Source organism: Natator depressus, chromosome 2 (genome assembly GCF_965152275.1).
Source record: "Natator depressus isolate rNatDep1 chromosome 2, rNatDep2.hap1, whole genome shotgun sequence".
NCBI lineage: Eukaryota > Metazoa > Chordata > Testudines > Cheloniidae > Natator > Natator depressus.
This window is the reverse complement of record NC_134235.1, coordinates 73,796,546-73,816,183: the sequence shown is the minus strand read 5'-3', so window position 1 is coordinate 73,816,183 and position 19,638 is coordinate 73,796,546. Positions and strand designations below refer to the sequence as shown.

The 19,638-nt window shown below is 43.0% G+C and overlaps 1 protein-coding gene across 1 annotated transcript in view; it reads right to left on the bottom strand.

Moving 5' to 3' along the window:
• CCDC178 (coiled-coil domain containing 178) overlaps positions 1-19,638 on the bottom strand; it is a 352,723-nt gene that overhangs the window by 232,992 nt on the left and 100,093 nt on the right. The window contains exons 11-12 of the mRNA XM_074944428.1: positions 9,405-9,467; positions 5,774-5,935 (exon numbers count right to left, since the gene is read on the bottom strand). Coding sequence (XP_074800529.1) covers positions 5,774-5,935; positions 9,405-9,467 — 225 coding nt within the window. The remainder of the gene's footprint in view (positions 1-5,773; positions 5,936-9,404; positions 9,468-19,638) is intronic.

The following is a 19,638-nucleotide window of genomic DNA, read 5'->3' as shown; positions in this document are numbered from 1 at the left end:
AGGATCTCCACTAGTAACCTCCCTCCAGCCTGAAAGTACACTTTTCAATATGACCTGTTGTAGTCTCCCCTTTAACCAGTTCTTTGTCCACCTTTCAATTCTCATATTAATCCCCATCTTCTTCAATTTAACTAATAATTTCCCACGTGAAATTGTAACAAATGTCTTACTGAAATCTACATTTCCTTTGACTACAAAAATCAGTTATCTTCTCAAAGATGATGATCAGGTTGGGTCTGGCACAATTTACCTTTTGTAAAACCATGTTATATTTTATCCCAAGTACCATTTACTTGTATTTCCTTAACTACTTTATCTTTCAAAACTTGTTCCAAGACCTTGCATACAACTGAGGTAAAACTAACAGGCCTGTAGTCTCCCAGATCACTTTTTCCCCCTTTCTTGAAAATGGGAACTATACTAGAAATTCTCCAGTCATAGGATACAGATTTACAGTTTACAGATTTATTAAAAATCCTTGCTATTGAGCTTGCAATTTCATGTGCCACTTCCTTGAATATTCTTGGAGATAGTCTATCTGCACCCCCCCCCAGTTTGGTCCCATTAAGCTGTTAGAGTTTGACTTCCACCTCAGATGTGGTAATTTTCATTCCCATATCCTTGTTCCCATTAGCAGTCCTGCCACTACCCCTACGATTTTCATTAGCCTTATTAAAAACTGAGGCAAAGTGTATGTTTAGGTGTTGGGCCATGCCTAGATTATCTTTAATCTCCACCCCATCCTCAGTGGTCCCACTTCTTCTTTTCTTGTTTTCTTTTTACTTATATAGCTATAGGAACTTTTTAGTATTGGTTTTAATCTCTTTTGCAAGGTCCAATTCTGCTTCGCTTTTAGCAATTCTCACTTTATCCCTACATTTTCCAACCTCCAAGAAGTAGCTTTCCTTGCTGATCCATCCCATCTTCCATTCCTTGTAGGCTTTCTGCTTTCTCTTAATCACCTGTTTGAGAAGCCTGCTCATCCAGCTTGGTCTGCAACCATTCCCTACAAATTTTTATTTTCTTGCTTGGGATGCAGGCTTCAGACAGAATTAATTTAAATCAAAAGTTGCAGAAACTAAGACTCCTCCATATTCAAATCCTTGAGTTCTTCAGTCCAGTCCACTTTCCTAACTAATTTCCTTATTTTTTTAAATTTTGCCCTTTTGAAATTAAAGACCCTAATTGCAGATCTATTTTTGTTTATCCTTCCATTTAATTTAAACTGAATTACTTCATGATCACTCAACTCAATATTGTCCCCTACAACCAGTTCTTCTATGAGGTCCTCAATACTCACCAATACCAAATCTAAAATGGAGTCACCTCTTATTGATTCAGCAACTATTTGGTGAATAAATGTCAGCTATCACATCCAGGAAAATCTGGGCTCTTCTATTATTAGTAGCACTTGTACTCCAATCTATATCTGTGAAGTTAAAGTCTTCACATAATCACAACAATTCTAAGTAATATTTATTTCATTAAAAACATTGAAGAGGTCTCTATCCTGGAGCCTGGGGGTCTGTAGCATACTGCAAGCAGTTTCCCAGGGGAACCTCTAGTAGCTTTATTCCCCAAAGTTATTTTGGCCCAAACAGACACTGTCTTATCCATTCCATCACTTCTCATTTCTTTACAGTCTTATTCCTTGACTTTAGCAAAGCTTTTGATACGGTCTCCCACAGTATTCTTGCCAGCAAGTTAAAGAAGTATGGGCTGGATGAATGGACTATAAGGTGGACAGAAAGCTGGCTAGATCATCAGGCTCAATGGGTAGTGATCAATGGCTCCATGTCTAGTTGGCAGCTGGTATCAAGCAGAGTGCCCCAAGGGTCGGTCGTGGGGCCAGTTTTGTTCAATATCTTCATTAATGATCTAGAGGATGGCGTGGACTGCACCCTCAGCAAGTTTTCAGATGACACTAAACTAGGAGGAGTGGTAGATACACTGGAGGGTAGGGATAGGATACAGAGAGACCTAGACAAATTAGAGGATTGGGCCAAAAGAAATCTGATGATGTTCAACAAGGACAAGTGCAGCAGGGCAGAAGAATCCCATGCACTGCTACAGACTAGGGACCGAGCGGCTAGGCAGCAGTTCTGCAGAAAAGGATGTAGGGGTTACAGTGGATGAGAAGCTGTGGTTAGCTTTCTTGGCAACAAGGATATGTTGACTCATATCCTTGTTGCCCCTTGTCGCCAAGAAAGCTAACGGCATTTTGGGCTGTATAAGTAGGAGCATTGCCAGCAGATGAGGGACGTGATCATTCCCCTCTATTCTGCATTGGTGAGGCCTCATCTGGAGTACTGTGTCCAATTTTGGGCCCCACACTACAAGAAGGATGTGGAAAAATTGGAAAACGTCCAGCGGAGGGCAACAAAAATGTTTAGGTGGCTGGAGCACATGATTTATGAGGAGAGGCTGAGGGAACTGGGATTGTTTAGTCTTCAGAAGAGAACGAGGGGGGATTTGATAGCTGCTTTCAACTACCTGAAAGGGGATTCCAAAGAGGATGGATCTAGACTTTTCTCAGTGGTACCAGATGACCGAACAAGGAGTAATGGTCTCAAGTTGCAGTGGGGGAGGTTTGGGTTGGATATTAGGAAAAACGTTTTGAGTAGGAGAGTGGTGAAGCACTGGAATGCGTTACCTAGGGAGGTGGTGGAATCTCCTTCCTTAGAGGTTTTTAAGGTCAGACTTGACAAAGCCCTGGCTGGGATGATTTACTTGGGGATTAGGTCCTGCTTTGAGCAGGGGGTTGGACAAGATGACCTCCTGAGGTCCCTTCCAACCCTGATATTCTATGATTATCATTAATATACAATGCTACTCCACCATTTTTACCTTTATTTCTGTCTTTCCTGAACAGCACATTCCCTTCAATGCCTGTATTCCAGTCATGACTACTGTTCCACCACGTTTCTGTTATCACTGTAATATCTGATTTCACTTCCTGCACCAGTAGTTCTAGATCCTCCATTTTGTTACCCAGGCTTCTTGCATCGATATACAGACATCTCAGTAGTTTCTCCTTAGCTTTGCCCAGATTCCTCACCCACTTGAGTACAGTCATTCTACTGCCAGTATCACCTACCTGATTATTTGCTTAATTGATATATGCACTATTCTCCCTCTTAATGTCCATTCTCCTATACACTGCTTCTCCCTTTTCCATTGCTGTATCCTTTCTTACTTGATTTTCCTCCCAGTCAATGCTAGAATCATGCATGGAGATTACATGAGCATCTCCCAACCATCTCCCTCGAGTTCCTAGTTTAAAGTTCTTTTAATAAGTTATGCCAACGTCCATCCCAGAAGTCTATTGCCCTCCCTACTCAGGTGGAGTCCATTCCACGAGAACAATCCTCTGTCCATGAATGCTTCCCAGTGGTCTCAAAAGCTGTCCTTATAGCACTACTGCCTGACCAGTGTAGACGGCTCTATGATGGCCTCAGTAACTGGAACCACCACCACCTTACTTGGGCCTGCAGGTTGCAAAACATCCAGGAGACAGTGGTATTTTTGGTCCTGGACCTCCTCCAGCAGTATCTGGAAATCATTGGCAATCCTCTGCAGCAGTTCCTAGCACTGCCTATGATCATCTGGTGGAGAGGAAGGAGTGACTGCTTTGTCTGGAAATAAGAATGAGATTCCTGATCTGCTGGTCCAGATCAATGTCCTCTTCCTCATACTCTGACGGATCCAGTGGGAGCCAGGAAGGAGAAATGTGGTAAGATTCCTGGGCGGATTCCAGTTGTCTGCCATAAGGATCCTGTTGGTCACAATAAGGCAAGAAAGAGGGGTCAGCCATTTGAGAGAGACTTCCTGGCATCGGATCCCAGAGGTCCCTGGGGAAATCATATCTAGACGGGTAGCGCTCAGATCTCCTCAACTGCCTGTCAGAGCTTGGCTGTCTCTGAGAAGCTAGAGAAGCAGCTAGAAAGTCTGACTCATCCAAATCTGAAAACTGCTCCCCTTCCAATGGTGGGGCCATCCGTACCGGAGCACTCCTACCTGACAGTTGGAGATGAGATGGTTCTTGAGACACCGAAGTAGTAGTACACACTCTGGTGTAGAAACGTCCCTCAAGAAGGCCAGACCAGAGAGGATGGGAGGCTACAGATAAAGGAGAAAGATATTCTCCAATGTTGTATAGGTCTCTATAAATCCCAGTGTCCGGGATTCCAACTGTCAATACCAATGGTTTTGGCGTGTTTTGGAAGGTAGTGCGGTCCTTGGATAAGTGAGCCGGTGCTGGCGATGAGTCCAGACCCACACTCCTAGATGGAACCAGCAGATGACACTTCTTGTGTTTTGGAGCCAGAGTCACCGACGGAACTGATAGATCTTTCTTCTTGCTCAATCTACCCTTCAGCCTTAGGGTCTTCAGCAGTGCCAGTCCCTTAGGCTTTATACATGAAGGCTCACCTGCTCTCAATGGCTCGGGGAGAGATTGCATCTCTTGTGGACAGTCCTGGATAGGGATCTATCCTTGCAAGCATCAGTGTGCACCTACCAGATGAGGCACCAGCAATGCCGTGAGACTGCTAGTGCACACACACACACCCCGACCAGACACTGCTACCGAAAATCTCCAATCAACGGCACCAGGATGTACCGACACCTGAAGTGGAGCACCCACAGGAACAGCACTCGAAGAAGAATTGCTTGGTGAAGTTTTGGGGATCATCTGCCCTATTGTTTCCAATTTGCACTGATTAAGCATACTCAGTATAGCCACTCTAGTGAGGAGGGAGTCCTCTGGATGGGGGAAAAACAAGTTATACTATCTATACTATAAAACTCTAAATATACTAATATAAAAGCTATGATGTATAAAAACTATTTACAAATCTATTAACAGGCTCTGTCAAGAGAGAAAAAAATGGAAAGATCTGTGAACACAGGGATTCTGACTCAGGCTACGTGGCAGTAAGAAGGAACTGGAGAGACATCTGCTTGCACGGTCACTTACACCCTCAGTCAGGAGCACAGGAAAATCTACTGAGCATGTGCAGGCCAACGCGCCCTTCTTGTTAGAATTTCTGGACACAGAAGCAGTTTGCTTTTCTGACAAGTTTCCTGTAGGGCAGAAAGAGAGGAATGTCCCATCTCACTGACATTGCACCTTCCGATATATGGAAAGTAGCCAGACACCACTGAACAGCTGATGAAGGTGAAGCAGGTTGGCTAGTCAATCTCCCCTCCAAGGATGATAAGAGGGGAGTGAGATAAAGGGCACCAGATTGGGAATATGGGAAAGACCCTTCCAAAAGACAAAGACAAATAACTGGCAAGGAAAATAGAGCCCAGAGAAGGGTGACCTATATAAAAAAACCCAGGACAAGTGGGGTTGGGGACCTGGAGAAGGTTGCCTTCTGTCCAGGTCTGGAACTTACAGCTAAGCAGAAACGTACAGGAAACATACTAAGCCGGTTCTATATGTTCTTTGCTTTTGTAATAACTAAAATAGACAACATAAAAGTTGAGAGATGAAGAAGGGTTACCAATTATGGCATGTGAATTGAAAGTTAAGAATTCTTAACTGTTGTATGTTACAGTATATACAGTCACTGAATGAGGTATATGAAATATTATCCCAAGGCATAATTACAAAACATAAGAATTGAATTTTATCCTTAACTCTGATTTTCCTTGATTTTTTCCAATAATACCAGTAAGTTTATTAGTAAACACACCAAAACTAACCACAAGTGTTTTAAACTGCATTCTAAATTATTGTCTGGAAAAGTAAATTAAGAAAAATTACCTCAATATTTTCTTTACGTATATTTTTATATTCAATAAATTGGGCTTCTAGTTCAGCCACTGGTCCCTCAATGTCTGCTATCTTTTTCATAGTTTCTTCTTTTGTCTTGATGCTATCTTTTTTCTTTTGCTCTAGCTCATTATACATTGCTTTAATCCTGGCCTGTTAAAAAGACATAAAACTAATTTTCGCTTATTGAAATCAGAAGCAAAAGAAGAACAATCTATTTTAAAAATTCCAAATTTGAAAGGTCATTCATACCCTTAACGAAATGCTATGAACAGAACCACAAATTAATTATATGTGTATATACAAAATCAGAAGTTAACAAATACAGCTCAGTGATATTAGGAATATCTACAGAATGAGAGCAAGTTAGCCACTGAGCCAGAATATGTCATCAACACTGCATGAAATAAGGAAGGCAGAGTAGCCAGTAGAATTGACAAACACAGTGAAGGGACTGAACAGGAAAAAAAATACAAAATGTCAGTATTATATTAAACAGATAAGGCAGGTAATGTAATAACTGTTATTGGACCAACTTTAGTGAGTAGAAGGTACAAGTTTTTGAACTACAAAGATCTCTTCTTCAGGTCTGGAGAAAGAAATCAGTGTCTGAGCTAAATACACATTGAGACAGATTGCTAAGCATAAGTGGCAATGCCTGTTGTAGGAAGCCACCTGAAATGGAGGGGGCAATAAAGGTTAGATTATTCTGAAAAAGGGGTTTGAAGTGGATTAGCATGCAGGTGTGTGTTACAAATTGTTGTAGTGAGGCATGAAACCAGCGTCTCTATTCAGTCACGCTGATTTTTGGTGTCTGCAGCATTATGAATTTAAGTTCCCAAGCTCGCTTTTTGAAAGTGTTGTGCAGGTTTCCTTTGAGGTTGACTATTGAAAGATCAGATATGGAATGATCACCTTGTGAAAAGTGTTTGCAAATGGGTGATATGGTGTTTTTGCCTTTCATCATTTTTCCCTGTGTGAGTTCATTCAAACCAGACAATCGTAGTGATTGTCTAGTTTCACCCACGTAGTTGTTATTGGGGCACCTCTATACCTCTCTGGCCACTACTTACGACTCCAAATATGCAGAGCAGCTCTGGAAAAGGACTCCAGAAAAACTGAGGAACCACCTCCTGCACCATATATGCTTCAGAAGAGACCACCTCCAACAAGAAGTCATCACATGTTCCCACACACTGGAAGAAAAAATATCAGGAAGCCTACCTGGAGTTCATGCAGCAAACCCAAAACATCTATCTAAAATACCTGATGCCAACCATCCAACACACACAAAAAGTGAAACCAACTACAGTAACTGCACAACCAACAGAACACCATCTCTTGGAGAAACCAACACACCATGACCCAGCACATGAACACTACGTGATACCCCAAAATCATTAACCTATCAAGACTACTCTTAACCAAAAATGAAGCATCTGTACTCTCCAAGGGACTGAAATTCTGCCCCTCCACAGAACCTAGTAACATACGATCATGTAGAGAACTAGAAGAATTCCTCCATCAATTCCACCTCACAGAAAAGAAAACACCACCCACAACTATCACCTCCCCATGGATAGCCATAAGAAAAAAGTATTATCTGACTGGACATTGTGCAGAGGACGAAACCATAGACTGGATCATTACATTGACTGCTTCAGGAAAAAATCAACTGTAAAATGCTCAATGAACATTATATTCACCACAATCTCTACCACTAAGAGGACAGCAATACAGACCCTGAAATCTAACCACTAGATAGTGATCAAACCAGCAGACAATGTGGGCACTATCGTAGTCTTTAATTGTTATGACTATGTCAACAAAGCCAACAGACCACTCTCTGACACCACCTACTACAAAGAACTAAAAAAACCACCACACACCACAATTCACACAGGAATTTTAAAATACCATCAAATCCTTCCTCAAACAACTAGAAAAAAAAACACCCTCTACAAACTCACCCCCAAAACCCCATCCTAGGGACCTTCTACATGCTTCCCAAGACACACAAACAAGGGAACCCAGGCAGATGCAATCTTATTGAAGGAATATCAAGACCCACAGAAACCATGCTCAAACTACTCACCACACAAAGGGCCAGCTTCTTCCAAGACACTACGAACTTCTTCCAGAAACTCTGCAACTTTAACAACCTCTCCCATGACACCATCCTTGTCATCATGGTTGTCACCTCCCTATACACCAACATCCTTCACCATGATGGCATCGCTGGCTGCCTCAAATACCTACAAGAAATGTAAAATGCTCAGAAATCCACTCAAAACACAATGCCAGATGCATCCATTTCATCCTCAACCACAACGATTTCACATTTAACAATAAACCCTTTGTCCATAGCATGGTAACAGCCATGAGTACTAGGATAGCCAACCTCTTCATGGGCCACCTCAAGGAAAAATTACTGGACAACTGCACCATGAGACCAACATTATACCTGAGATACATCCAGGGTATTTTTATCCTCTGGACAGATAACTTAAACTCCCTCATAGATTTCCACCACAACTTCAACAACCATCACTCCTCCATCAAACTCTCTCTAGAACACTGCCACACCAACATCAACTTCCTGGACATCACGATTAGCTTCAGCAGTGGAATCCTACAAATTACTGTATGAAAGAAACCCTCGGATGACCATACTTACATCCACACATCCAGCAATCACCCCAGACACACAAAAAATATGTTAGCACAGAATTTGCACTTAAAAGATAGTCAGGCATAGATTCCTAGACATACTTAAAACAGCTGTCACTATACAAGGACATTCCACCAGACAACTAGATTGCATCATGGAAAGGGTCACCCAAATACCGCAAGAAAAGCTGCTTCAACACAGAAAAAAAAAATCACTGACAGCACATCTCTAGTTGTCACTTACCACCCCAAACTGGAACCCATATGGGGTATCATCAAACATATTTGACATCCTGAAAGAAATTTTTCTCAACCCCCTCTCCTGGCCTTCAAACAATCCCACAACCTTGCCAAGCTCATCAACAGAAGCTGGTCCAATAATAGATATTACATCACCTTCCTTATCTCTTTCATATCCTGGGGCCAACATGGCTACCACATTGTAAACAAAGTATTACATTAAAGGAGATGAAGAAATTAAAGTATTTAAGCTGTTCCTAGTCCTAGTGAAGACATCTAGAGAATGGGTAATTCAAATATTGGAAATTCATGTCAGGAGTCCAATTCTTTACTGATGGGGAACTTTTATCACTAAAGCCACTGCTCTTTGGTTTAGACAAGCAAGCTAAAAAGGAAGAAAATCATTATTGCAAAGCAAACCAATACCTATTAGGTTTATGACAAAGATAACCATGCCTTTAAAAAAAGAGTCAGAAATTCACAGTAGTTTCCAAAATTAGATATCATTATTTTAATTCCAACTGTTTATCCATAATCAGATACTGCCAGTTTTCCAAAGAGCATATGTCAACAGATAGGGAGAGAACTATTTGTCTGCAATCCAGGTTGGTTAAAAAAAAGTGTTTTATTACAGAAAAATTTACAATGTTAAAACAAAAATATATGTAAAAGGAGTTTATACATGAAATAAATAAGTTAATGTCTTGTTTACCTGAGTCAGTTGCCATGTTCCTCTTTCTTCTCGAATTAATTTTTTTATGTTCTCTTCCAAATTCTTAAAACAAAAAAATTTAAAAAATTAACAACCACAATATAATGTATAACAAAAGCAAATTAAATAACAATTGCAATGACGATTTAATACTGACATTATTATAAAGACAAACAGCTTTCAAACTGTGTCCTATCTACTGTATAATAAAATGAATAATGAATAAAGAGAAAGGAAATTACTATTTTGGCACTATGACGATATGAATTCAGGCACAGGAAGTAAACGAATGAAGCAGAAAGTACAAGAAAGGCAACAGAATTTTCTAAGGTGTAAGTTCAATTACCTTTTATAAATAGCAATCATTAAATATACTCAATACCTATATGTGTTGGATTAAAGAAGTTCTGTATTAAAATCACAAATGAGTTTGATTCCCCATAGTTTAAATTCCAGGGTATTACTAATTAAGAGGTCTCTTGGTTTTTGGTACTGTTTCTCTCCCTCTATGTGTGAAACTTGCCAGCTGCTAATTGCATTAGTACATTCTAAGACAGAGTCTGTTCTCAAAATAATTCACACAGACAGAGACTCAAGCAATACTCTGTAATAGCACCCAGAGACTCCCCACCCTTTTGTTGTGTTAACAATTGTGATTAAAATAGAGATAGAGGATGTATGTGGATGGATGCTTGGTGTGGATAATAACTGAATGATCAGGGAGGTGCCAGCCTAAGAATCCAGTGTCCATCGGCTGAAGAAGGCATCAAGTGGAAATAACCAGAGGACCCCCAGAGGGCAGACTGGAATCCACCCAACAGCCTCAAGAATGGGAGAACCAAAGAACAAGATAACATCTAGCAGCACGGAGCCGTCAGGAATGTGCTATCTGCTGATTGATTCAGCAACAGTTTGATGAAGCAATTCCCATAGACTGGCATAGGAAGAAATTCCTATAAAAATGGACTATAGAAAGTGAGAACTTTGGGGGGTCTGATTCTGCAAACCAACTTCCAGGAGCATCAGATGTGCATCTGACAAGGCCCTGCTCCCTCCTCATGTCCAGGCCACCTGGCCAGTGGCTTGGCATGAGCAACTCTAAGGCTGGTAACTATGGTAACAACCTTGCAGAACCTGTGTGTGTTTGTGTGTGTATGAATGAATGCATGAATAAATATGAGATTGAATGGAATGTTATAGCTATAACTAACTGCTTACTATGATTCTTTCTGTATTCACAATAGATGTGGTATTTTGCCTTTTCCCCTTTAATAAGATCCTGCTGGTTTTTATTTTATTGGTATAACATATGTTACCTATAGGGATCATGAATGGCAAATGAGTAATTTTATATATCAGTGCCTTCCTTGCATTCCATTGTTTTCCACAGAAGTTACCTTGTTTACAAATCATATGCAAATCTGAACTTTGTTCCAGCACTCTCTCGTTTGAGGCTCCTCATCTGCTCTTCCACTACAATAGGGGCCTATATCCCAAGATTGGGATTTATGCACTGTATATCTTTAGTTTAGGATTTGTAACATAAAGCAGATTAACATAACTTGATATAATTAAAATCTCAGGTAGTTTAACCAGAATATAGGCTTTTGTTTTCTTTCTGTAACTTACACTTTCAAGTTAATTTAGTGCTTGTGAAAAGTTTACTAGAGACTGAAATTCCTTACTTACCAAGTTCTTTACTTGCTATTGCTCACACTATACTTATGGAAGGCACACAACCTCAATCAACCCTGTTCTGGACAATGAAAGTGTAATTCCATCCTTGGGTTGATTCAGCATCTTTGTTAAGATTATCAATTTGTGGCAACCACGATAATAGTTTGGTGACACAAACAGTTGGACACCAGGATATGGACTGAGACTGCTAGCATACTTATTATACAGGACACTGAACAAACTGGAATATATAACACTTCACTGGGACAGAAAGAAACTGTTACTTACTGCAACTGTGGTTCTTCAAGATGTGATGCAGACATGTATTCCACTTAGGTGTGTGCACACCCCGAGCACTGGAGCCAGAAAATTTTGCCTAGCAGTACCCATAGAGGGATGGTACTCAGGCCTTGTGGCTGTGGCCCCTTCCCTGGCTACATGAGACAGTGCCACCCTGACCCTCCTTCAGTTCCTGCGGACCGAAAGCCGATGAGAGGAGACTCCGATACAGAGGGGAACGAGGGTGTGTCATGGAATATATGTCTGTATCACATCTCAAAGAACCACAGTTACAGTAAGTAACTGTTTCTTCTTCGAGTAGATTCAGATGAGTATTCCACTTAGTGACTCACAAGCAGTATCCCACTGTGGAGGCAGGGCTTGGAGTCTACTGAAATAAGGATCGCAGGACCATCCTTCCGAGGCCTGCATCCAGTCTGGATGCACTAATAGCATAGTGGTCTGTAAACATATGTATGGACGACCATGTGGCTGCCCTGCAGATGTCCAGTATGGAAATGTCATCGAGGAATGCTATTGATGTTGCTTGCGCTCTCATGAAGAGAGTCCATATGCACTGAGGAGGTGCAGCTGAAGGCACCTCATATTCAGCCTTGACTCAGGATGTTATCCATCTAGAGATGGTCTGTGCAGAGACCGCTTGCCCCTTCATGCAGTCCACATATGACATGAACCGGCAAGGCAAAACACAAAACAGTTTAGTCCTGCCTAGATAAAAAGCTAGACATTGCTTGACATCCACAGTAAGAAGGTGCTGTTCTTCTGGAGAAGAGTGAGCCTTAGGAAAAAACACAGGTAAATACATTGCCTGATTCAGATGAAACAGAGAGAACCCCTGGGATAAAATTTTTTGGTATGGTCGCAGTGTTACCTTATCCTTGGAGAACTGAGCGTAGGGCAGCTCATCTATGAGGGCCTGCAACTCACATATCGATCGGGGCCAAAGTGATGGCTATCAGGAACATGATTTTCTGAGAAAGGAGGGGCAGCAGACAGGACACAAGGGGCTTGAATGGAGGGCCTATTAGAGCCGCTTGTGTTTAGGTCTCACAAAAGGAACCAGTTCTTGGATTAGAGGATGTAAGTGGACAGTCCCCTTCGGAAATCTTGTCACCATGGCACTGGAAAAAAAACGATTTCCTTTGAATGAGGGGATGGAATGCTGATATCTCTGCCAAATGCACTCTCAGCGAACTGAGTGCAAGGCCCAATTTCTGAAGATGTAACAGGTACTCCAGTGTCCTGGATGGAAGCCACTGTCGGTTGGGTCACATGGGTCAAGGACCAAACTGAGAATCGCTTCCACTTCGCTAAGTATGCCATCCTAGTGGAGAACTTCCTACTATTGAGCACTGTCTTGGCCACATTGGAGCAATGAGGATGACCTTGGCTCAATCCACCTTGAGCTTGAAGATGACCTCTGGAATGATCGGAATGGCGGGGGGACGGCATACAGAGGAGCTGTCTGTCAGCAGCAGTGGAAGACGTCAGGGAGGGAGCCTGGACTGAGGCTCCCTTGAGGGCAGAATAGTTGACATTTCCTGTTTTCCCTCATCACAAACAGGTTGACTGTAGAGATGGCTCACATTGCATAGACCGATCCAGAGAAGCTCTTCTTCAGGGACCATTCATGGGTCCGAGAGAAAACCCTGCTGAGATGGTCTGCAAGACAATTTTGCATCCCCAGCAAATAGACTGCTTCTAGAGTGATGTCTTCTTCGATGCAAAATTGCCATGGGTTGATTGCCTACAGGCAGAGTAACCTGGAATGTGCCCCTCCTTGCTTGTTCACATAGTACATCACAGTGGTATTGTCAGTGAGTATGTGAACCACTGCGTATCTGATACGGATGCAGTCTGAGAAGGCACAACTTGCATTATGGATGGCCCAAAGTTCCAACACACTGATATGGAGTGAGGCTTCCTGTTTCAACCACAGGTTCTGCACCCTCAACGAATCCAGATGTGCCCTCCAACCCAGAAGGAAAGCGCTGGTAACCACTGACTTGCTCAGAGAAGGCATACATTGCATGGGGATTCCCACCAGTGTAAGAAATGTAGAACTGGTGGAGGGAGGCAAACCAACCTGTCCAGAAAATGCAGGGCAGGATAGTAAATCATCCTAAGCCGCATCTGAAGGTGGTGCAAGATGGTGAACTGGACCACCTATGAGCCCAATTGCTTCCTCTTGTAGGATCTAACCCGCTTTATAGGGTAGTCCCATTGTTTCAGGGGGGAAAAGTTGCATAAAGGAATGCTGCGGGCGCTGCTGTTGCACTCCACACCACGGGCAGCATCAGTCCTGGTGGAAACAGTGGTACTGGAGTGCCTGAATTCACTGACATGAAAGTTGGTAAGAACACTTTCAGAATTGAATGTGGCTGTGCCGACCTGATGGGATGTTCCAATGTGATGGGGTGCAAGAGTAGAATTAGGCCAGATGGGCCCAATCAACTAACTAGGCTGCAAACAGAGGAGCTTTAGGATGGAGGCAACTAATTGGAGAGAAGCTCACCTGTGAAGGACAGGTGGGGCTTCTACAAAGGACAGGAAATTGGAAGCAGAGGGGGCGGCAGGGAGAAGTCTGCAGGCACTGCCTGGGAGAAGGGAGGAGGGAGAGTGTGTCTGTGGAAGACAAACTGATGTATGTAACTGCTAGAAGGGGCATCAGCCTGACTGAGCCAATCCCCAGAACCTCCAGGAGGGGTGCCATCCAGAAGTGAGTAGAGCAAACCCATCACAGCCAAAGAGGACCCTGGTGCCAAAATCCTCCACACCAATTTTGATACCAGCTCCATCTCCACCCTGGGAAGGGGAGCATCTGAATGCAGTGCCAACAGACCCAGCAGTTCAGAGGCTCGCTCCATCACAGGGGTCATATGTGGTGCAGCCCTGGGAAAGTCCTGGACCTACAGTGAGGCTGGGACCAAAAGGCAGAGGAGGCCTGCTGTTGCCTGGTATGCCAACGACACGGACACAGTTGGTACTGGCATCTTCCTTGTCAGTACTGGACACAACAGACATCCAAAGACCAAAACCAGAGTCAATGGTAAAGGGTTTCTGCCATTCCCACTCAGTACCGGGGAAGGGTCAGAGGTAGCCACACCATTCCACACTTTTCCTAGGGGAGGCAGAGCAGTCACCCGTGACCTGGAGCGGTCCTGACTGGTCTTATCAGACCTCTTCCTCAGTACCGATGAAGGAGAATGGCTCCTCCGTCTCTTCGGCAAGGCACCTACCCGGGAATGAGAGGCAGCAGTGCCCAAGGGTGATCTTCAGCCTAAGGAGGGCCTCGGGACTGGATCAGGCCATCTGGCCTGTTCAAGCAGGTGCTGTTTGAGGTGAAGGTGCCGTGCCACTTGAATCCACTTTTTAAATGACTTACAAATCAAACAGCACTCTTTAAGGTGGGCCTCACTGAGACAAAGCAAGCACCATGTGTGGGGGATCACTATTGGGGATCGCCCGGTTACACAAAACACAGTGTTTAAATCCTGGTGGGGGCATCACTGGGGAACACTAACTATCAACTAATACTATCTAACTGCTAACTAACACTATACAATAAACTAGGCTAAGTCAAAATACGAGGTTGTGAGACTACAATCACACAGAGCTCAGACTCCAGGGTGGTCAGAAGGAACTGAGGGGGATCAGGGAGCCACATGGGGCAGAAACTCCCCCACCTCCCAAGGGTAAGAGAGAGAGCCAGACGGGCATCGCCCAACAGCTCAGTAGACACAGCACATAGCGTCAGTGGCCCATCTCCACTTTTGAGAGAACAGATTTCTCCTACTACTAAATAACGTAGTTAGTCCTGTAGTTCAAGTGGACGGAGTCTGTGCTATGGCACTGGAGGTTCAGTGTTTAAACTATGCTGAAGATGTATCAAGGGAGAGTTGCTGCAGGTGGACACAACAGAATTTGTTTTCACCATTTTCCTTTTAAATTTTTTTAGAAAATTACATATAAAAATACATTAAAAGAAAGTTCTTTCAGTTGCAAAGACAAGCACTTGAAAATTCGGAAATGCCAGATTTATAATTGCTTATGCAATCTTACTTCTGTTCCCTTATGCACATGTAGTAACATACAGTCTTCAATTGTGTGATTTCATCCTCTTTTTTTTCCCCCCACACACAGGATCCCGCATTATTCAACATGCAGACTGCACACACACAGCAGCAAAAATTAAGATTGCCTGGGTAACTAAAAAATTGGTATTTCCTAATTTTCAAGGACTTGTCTTTGCAACCTATTTTTGACGTAATTTTTAAAAAAAATTTTTAAGTTATCAAGTATATATAATACATATTTCATCACAACACAAAAACTTAACTCTGCATCATGCATTAGTGTTTTTAATGTATTATTTTTTATGTTAAGATACATTTTTAAAGAGAAAATGCTATTAACTGATATAATTTTTTAGTAAATTACCTGTAATTGCTTTATCTTGACAATAATGTTGTAAATGAAGTTTCAATAGGAAAAGTATATAACAATCATTTCTGGTAAATTTATGGATGTGTGAGAACTTGCATTTGAGGTTGATAAATATGAGTAATAAATGCATACATATCTTGCTCATTTCCTTTTACAAGAGATTAATATGCACATCTTTCCTTATATTTGTTAATAATAATGGCAAAACACGGAACTAAAATATAGTTCTCAACTCTTAATATTCTGCATACAGAATTTAAAATATTATATTCATTACTTGATTGTATTTCTAACTATACAAAAATTGCACGACTATCAAAAATATATAAGAAGAAATCATTTTATGTGTGTGTAAATAGACAGACATAGCTACAAAGTCTTAATTCACTGGTAGAGTCTCTTTCACCAAACTATTACTTTTTGAGAGTCAGGGTCCATTACAATCCAATGTAAAAACAAGACCAACAGAGTATGGCTATTAATAATCAGGAATTCAATGGTGCTATGTACTTCAAAGATTATATAATGCAATAACTTTATTTTTTTAAATATGCTAGCCCAACAATCTAATGCATTAAATGTTACTTAAGACACAATAAGCATATGGACAAAGGGATCCAATTCTCTAGCCCATAAAGATGGCTTTATTCTGGTCCCCCAACACAAAACAGACAAACCCAGCAGATCCACCCAATGGAGGATTCCCCTAGCATAATACAAGTGACACTTTGTATACTGTCTTAAGGCAAAAAGGTCAATTAGTGGTTGGTCACACTTGTGAAAAAGTGCCACGGTTATGGTTTATTTCAGGGACCTTTCTGTTGAACCTGAAACTTTCTGCTGAGTTAATCTGCTTGTACATTCGCCTCCCCTGCTAGGTGTGTGACTACTGGGTGGATGTGATAAGGAATGCACCAGAGCCAGTTTTCTTGCTTCCATTACTAAGATCTGGAAGCGTATTCCACCTTGCTTGTTGATGTAGAACATAGTTGCAGTATTCTCTGTGAGCACCTACCCTATTGCAAAGAAGGTGGAAGGCCTTGAAGGCACACCACACTTAGTTTTGGGTCTGGTTCCATTCAATATCTTCATCAGTGATTTAGATAATAGCATAGAGCGTACACTTATAAAGTTTGTAGACGATACCAAGCTGGGAGGGGTTGCAAGTGCTTTGGAGGAGAGGATTATAATTCAAAATGATCTGGACAAACTGGAGAAATGGTCTGAAGTAAATAGGATATAATGCAATAAGGACAGATGCAAAGTATTCCACTTAGGAAGGAACAATCAGTTGCACACATACAAAATGGGAAATGACTACCTAGGAAGGAGTATTGTGAAAAGGAATCTGGAGGGTCATAGTGCACCACAAGCTAAATATGAGTCAACAGTGTAACACTGTTGCAAAAAAAGCAAACATCATTCTGGGATGTATTAGCAGGAGTGTTGTAAGCAAGACACAAGAAGTAATTCTTCCACGCTACTCCGCACTGATTAGGCCTCAACTGAAGTATTGTGTCCAGTTCTGGGTGCCACATTTCAGGAAAGATGTGCACACATCGGAGAAAATCCAGAGAAGAGCAACAAAAATGATTTAGGGTCTAGAAAACATGACCTATGAGGGAAGATTGAAAAAATTGGGTTTGTTTAGTCTGGAAAAGAGAAGACTGAGAGGGGACATGATAACAGTTTTCAAGTACGTAAAATATTGTTACAAGAAGGAGGAAGAAAATTGTTCTTCTTAACCTCTGATGATAGGACAAGAAGCAATGGTTTTAAATTGCAGCAAGGAAGGTTTAGGTTGGACATTAGGAAAAAATTCCTGTCAGGCTGGTTAAGTAGGGGAATAAATTGCCTAGGGAAGTTGTGGAATCTCCAATGATGAGCAGGTTAGACAAACACCTGTCAGGAATGCTCTAGATAATACTTAGTCCTGCCATGAGTGCAGGGGACTGGACTAGATGACCTCTCGAGGTTCCTTCCGTCCTATGATTCTATAATATAGATCTTACAGAAGATTTCTCCCAGTTAATTAGCAGTGCCAGAGACTGTAGGAGGTTGCACATGAAGTGAATCACAAAACGGATGATCCAGAGAACTGGCCTGAATTAGGGTGACCATATGTCCCGTTTTGGCCGTGACAGTCCCTTTTTTGAGCCCTGTCCTGACCTTTTCTCCAAAAGGAGGCATTTGTCCCATTTGCTCTTGCTGACTTGATCAGCTGGCAAGAGCAAAACAGGACAAATACCCACTTTTGTCAAAAAAGTGGGATGCGGTGTGTAGCGGGCGAGGAAGATGCCAGCCCCCTGAAGGGGGGAGGCAGGACTGGGGCGGGGGGCAGCATTCCAGCATGTGGGCCCCCGCAGGGGTCAAGCAACTGGCAACAGCGGGGTGGGGGGGAGGCTTAGACAAGTGGCTGCAGGTGTCCCCTTTTCTCTTTGGGAAATATGGTCAACCTAGCCTGAATGAGCCAGTCATCCAGGTACGGGTAAAAGAATATGCCCTGGAATCTGAGACTTACAGCTATCACCAAGACTGTAAGGTGCTGTGGACAAGCTGAATGGAAGGACTTAAAACTGGTAATGTTTTGTCTCCACACTGTCAAAGTTTGACTCAGACTCACAATTTATCAGACCACTCTGTTTTATTAGCAAAGCTGCTCTGCTAATACATTTAGAAGTGAGCCCCCCGAGTGGGGCTTGTGTCTCTTAATTTATACAGCTTGCTGGAGAACAAGTTACAGAGAAGTTACAGACAAAAGAAGAAAAAGATTTTAGTCACCACCCTTCAAGATCCCCGAGACCAGTCACGTATCTTCAATTACCTGCCACCCTTAACAATCTCCTTTAACAGCTTCCAGTTAACTTAACTAATTGCCCTTCACACCTTCCATTCTGATGCCTGCTTCTTAGACGTGCTGGCTCTATCTTAATTGCTTCTCCATTCAAAAGCTAACTGTCCCTACGTGTGCTCCCTCAGATACTTTGTAACATGTTTTGGCATGCCCTCTCATATACAATGTATCCAGCATGTCCCCTTATACAATGTTATACTTCCACAACACAGAAACTGAGGTACCTGTCGTGGGCAGTTTTGATTGCCATATGGATGTAGGGAAATGAAATCCTCTAATGTGAGCACCCTGAACTTTAAAGTTTCCATTAATTTGTTGAGGTTTCTGAAGGCCAGGATTGGTCTCAGACTGCCATTCTTCTTGGGCTGGGGTGGGCAAACCGCATCCGGCCCGCCAGCTGTTTTAATCCGGCCCTTGAGCTCCCACTGGGGAGCGAGGTGTGGGGCTTGCCCCGCTCCTGCAGTCCAGCCGGGGAGCAGGGGTGGGGGCTGCTCCCGGAAACAGCAGCATGTCCCTCCTCTGGCTCCTTCACGTAGGGGCAGCCAGGGGGCTCCACTCCGCACACTGCCCCAACCCTAAGCACCCCGCGCTAAGGAACTGCAGCCAATGGGAGTGGCAGGGGTGGCGTCTGTGGATGGGGCAGCGTGCAGCAAAGCCGCTTGGCCACACCTCCGCATAGCAGCTAGAGGGAGGACATGCTGCTGCTTCTGGGAGTCACTTGAGGTAAGTGCCACCCAGAGCCTTCACCACCACTCCTGCCCCAATCCCCTGCCCCGAGACCCATCCCGCCCTTCAAACCCCTCAGTCCCAACCCGGAGCACCCTCCTGCACCCCAAACCCCTCATCCCCAGCCCCACCCCAGAGCCTGCACCCCCAGCCGGAGCCCTCACCCCACCCCTGTGCCCCAATCCCATGCCCCAGCCTTGATGCCCCTCCCACCCTCTGAACCCCTTGGTC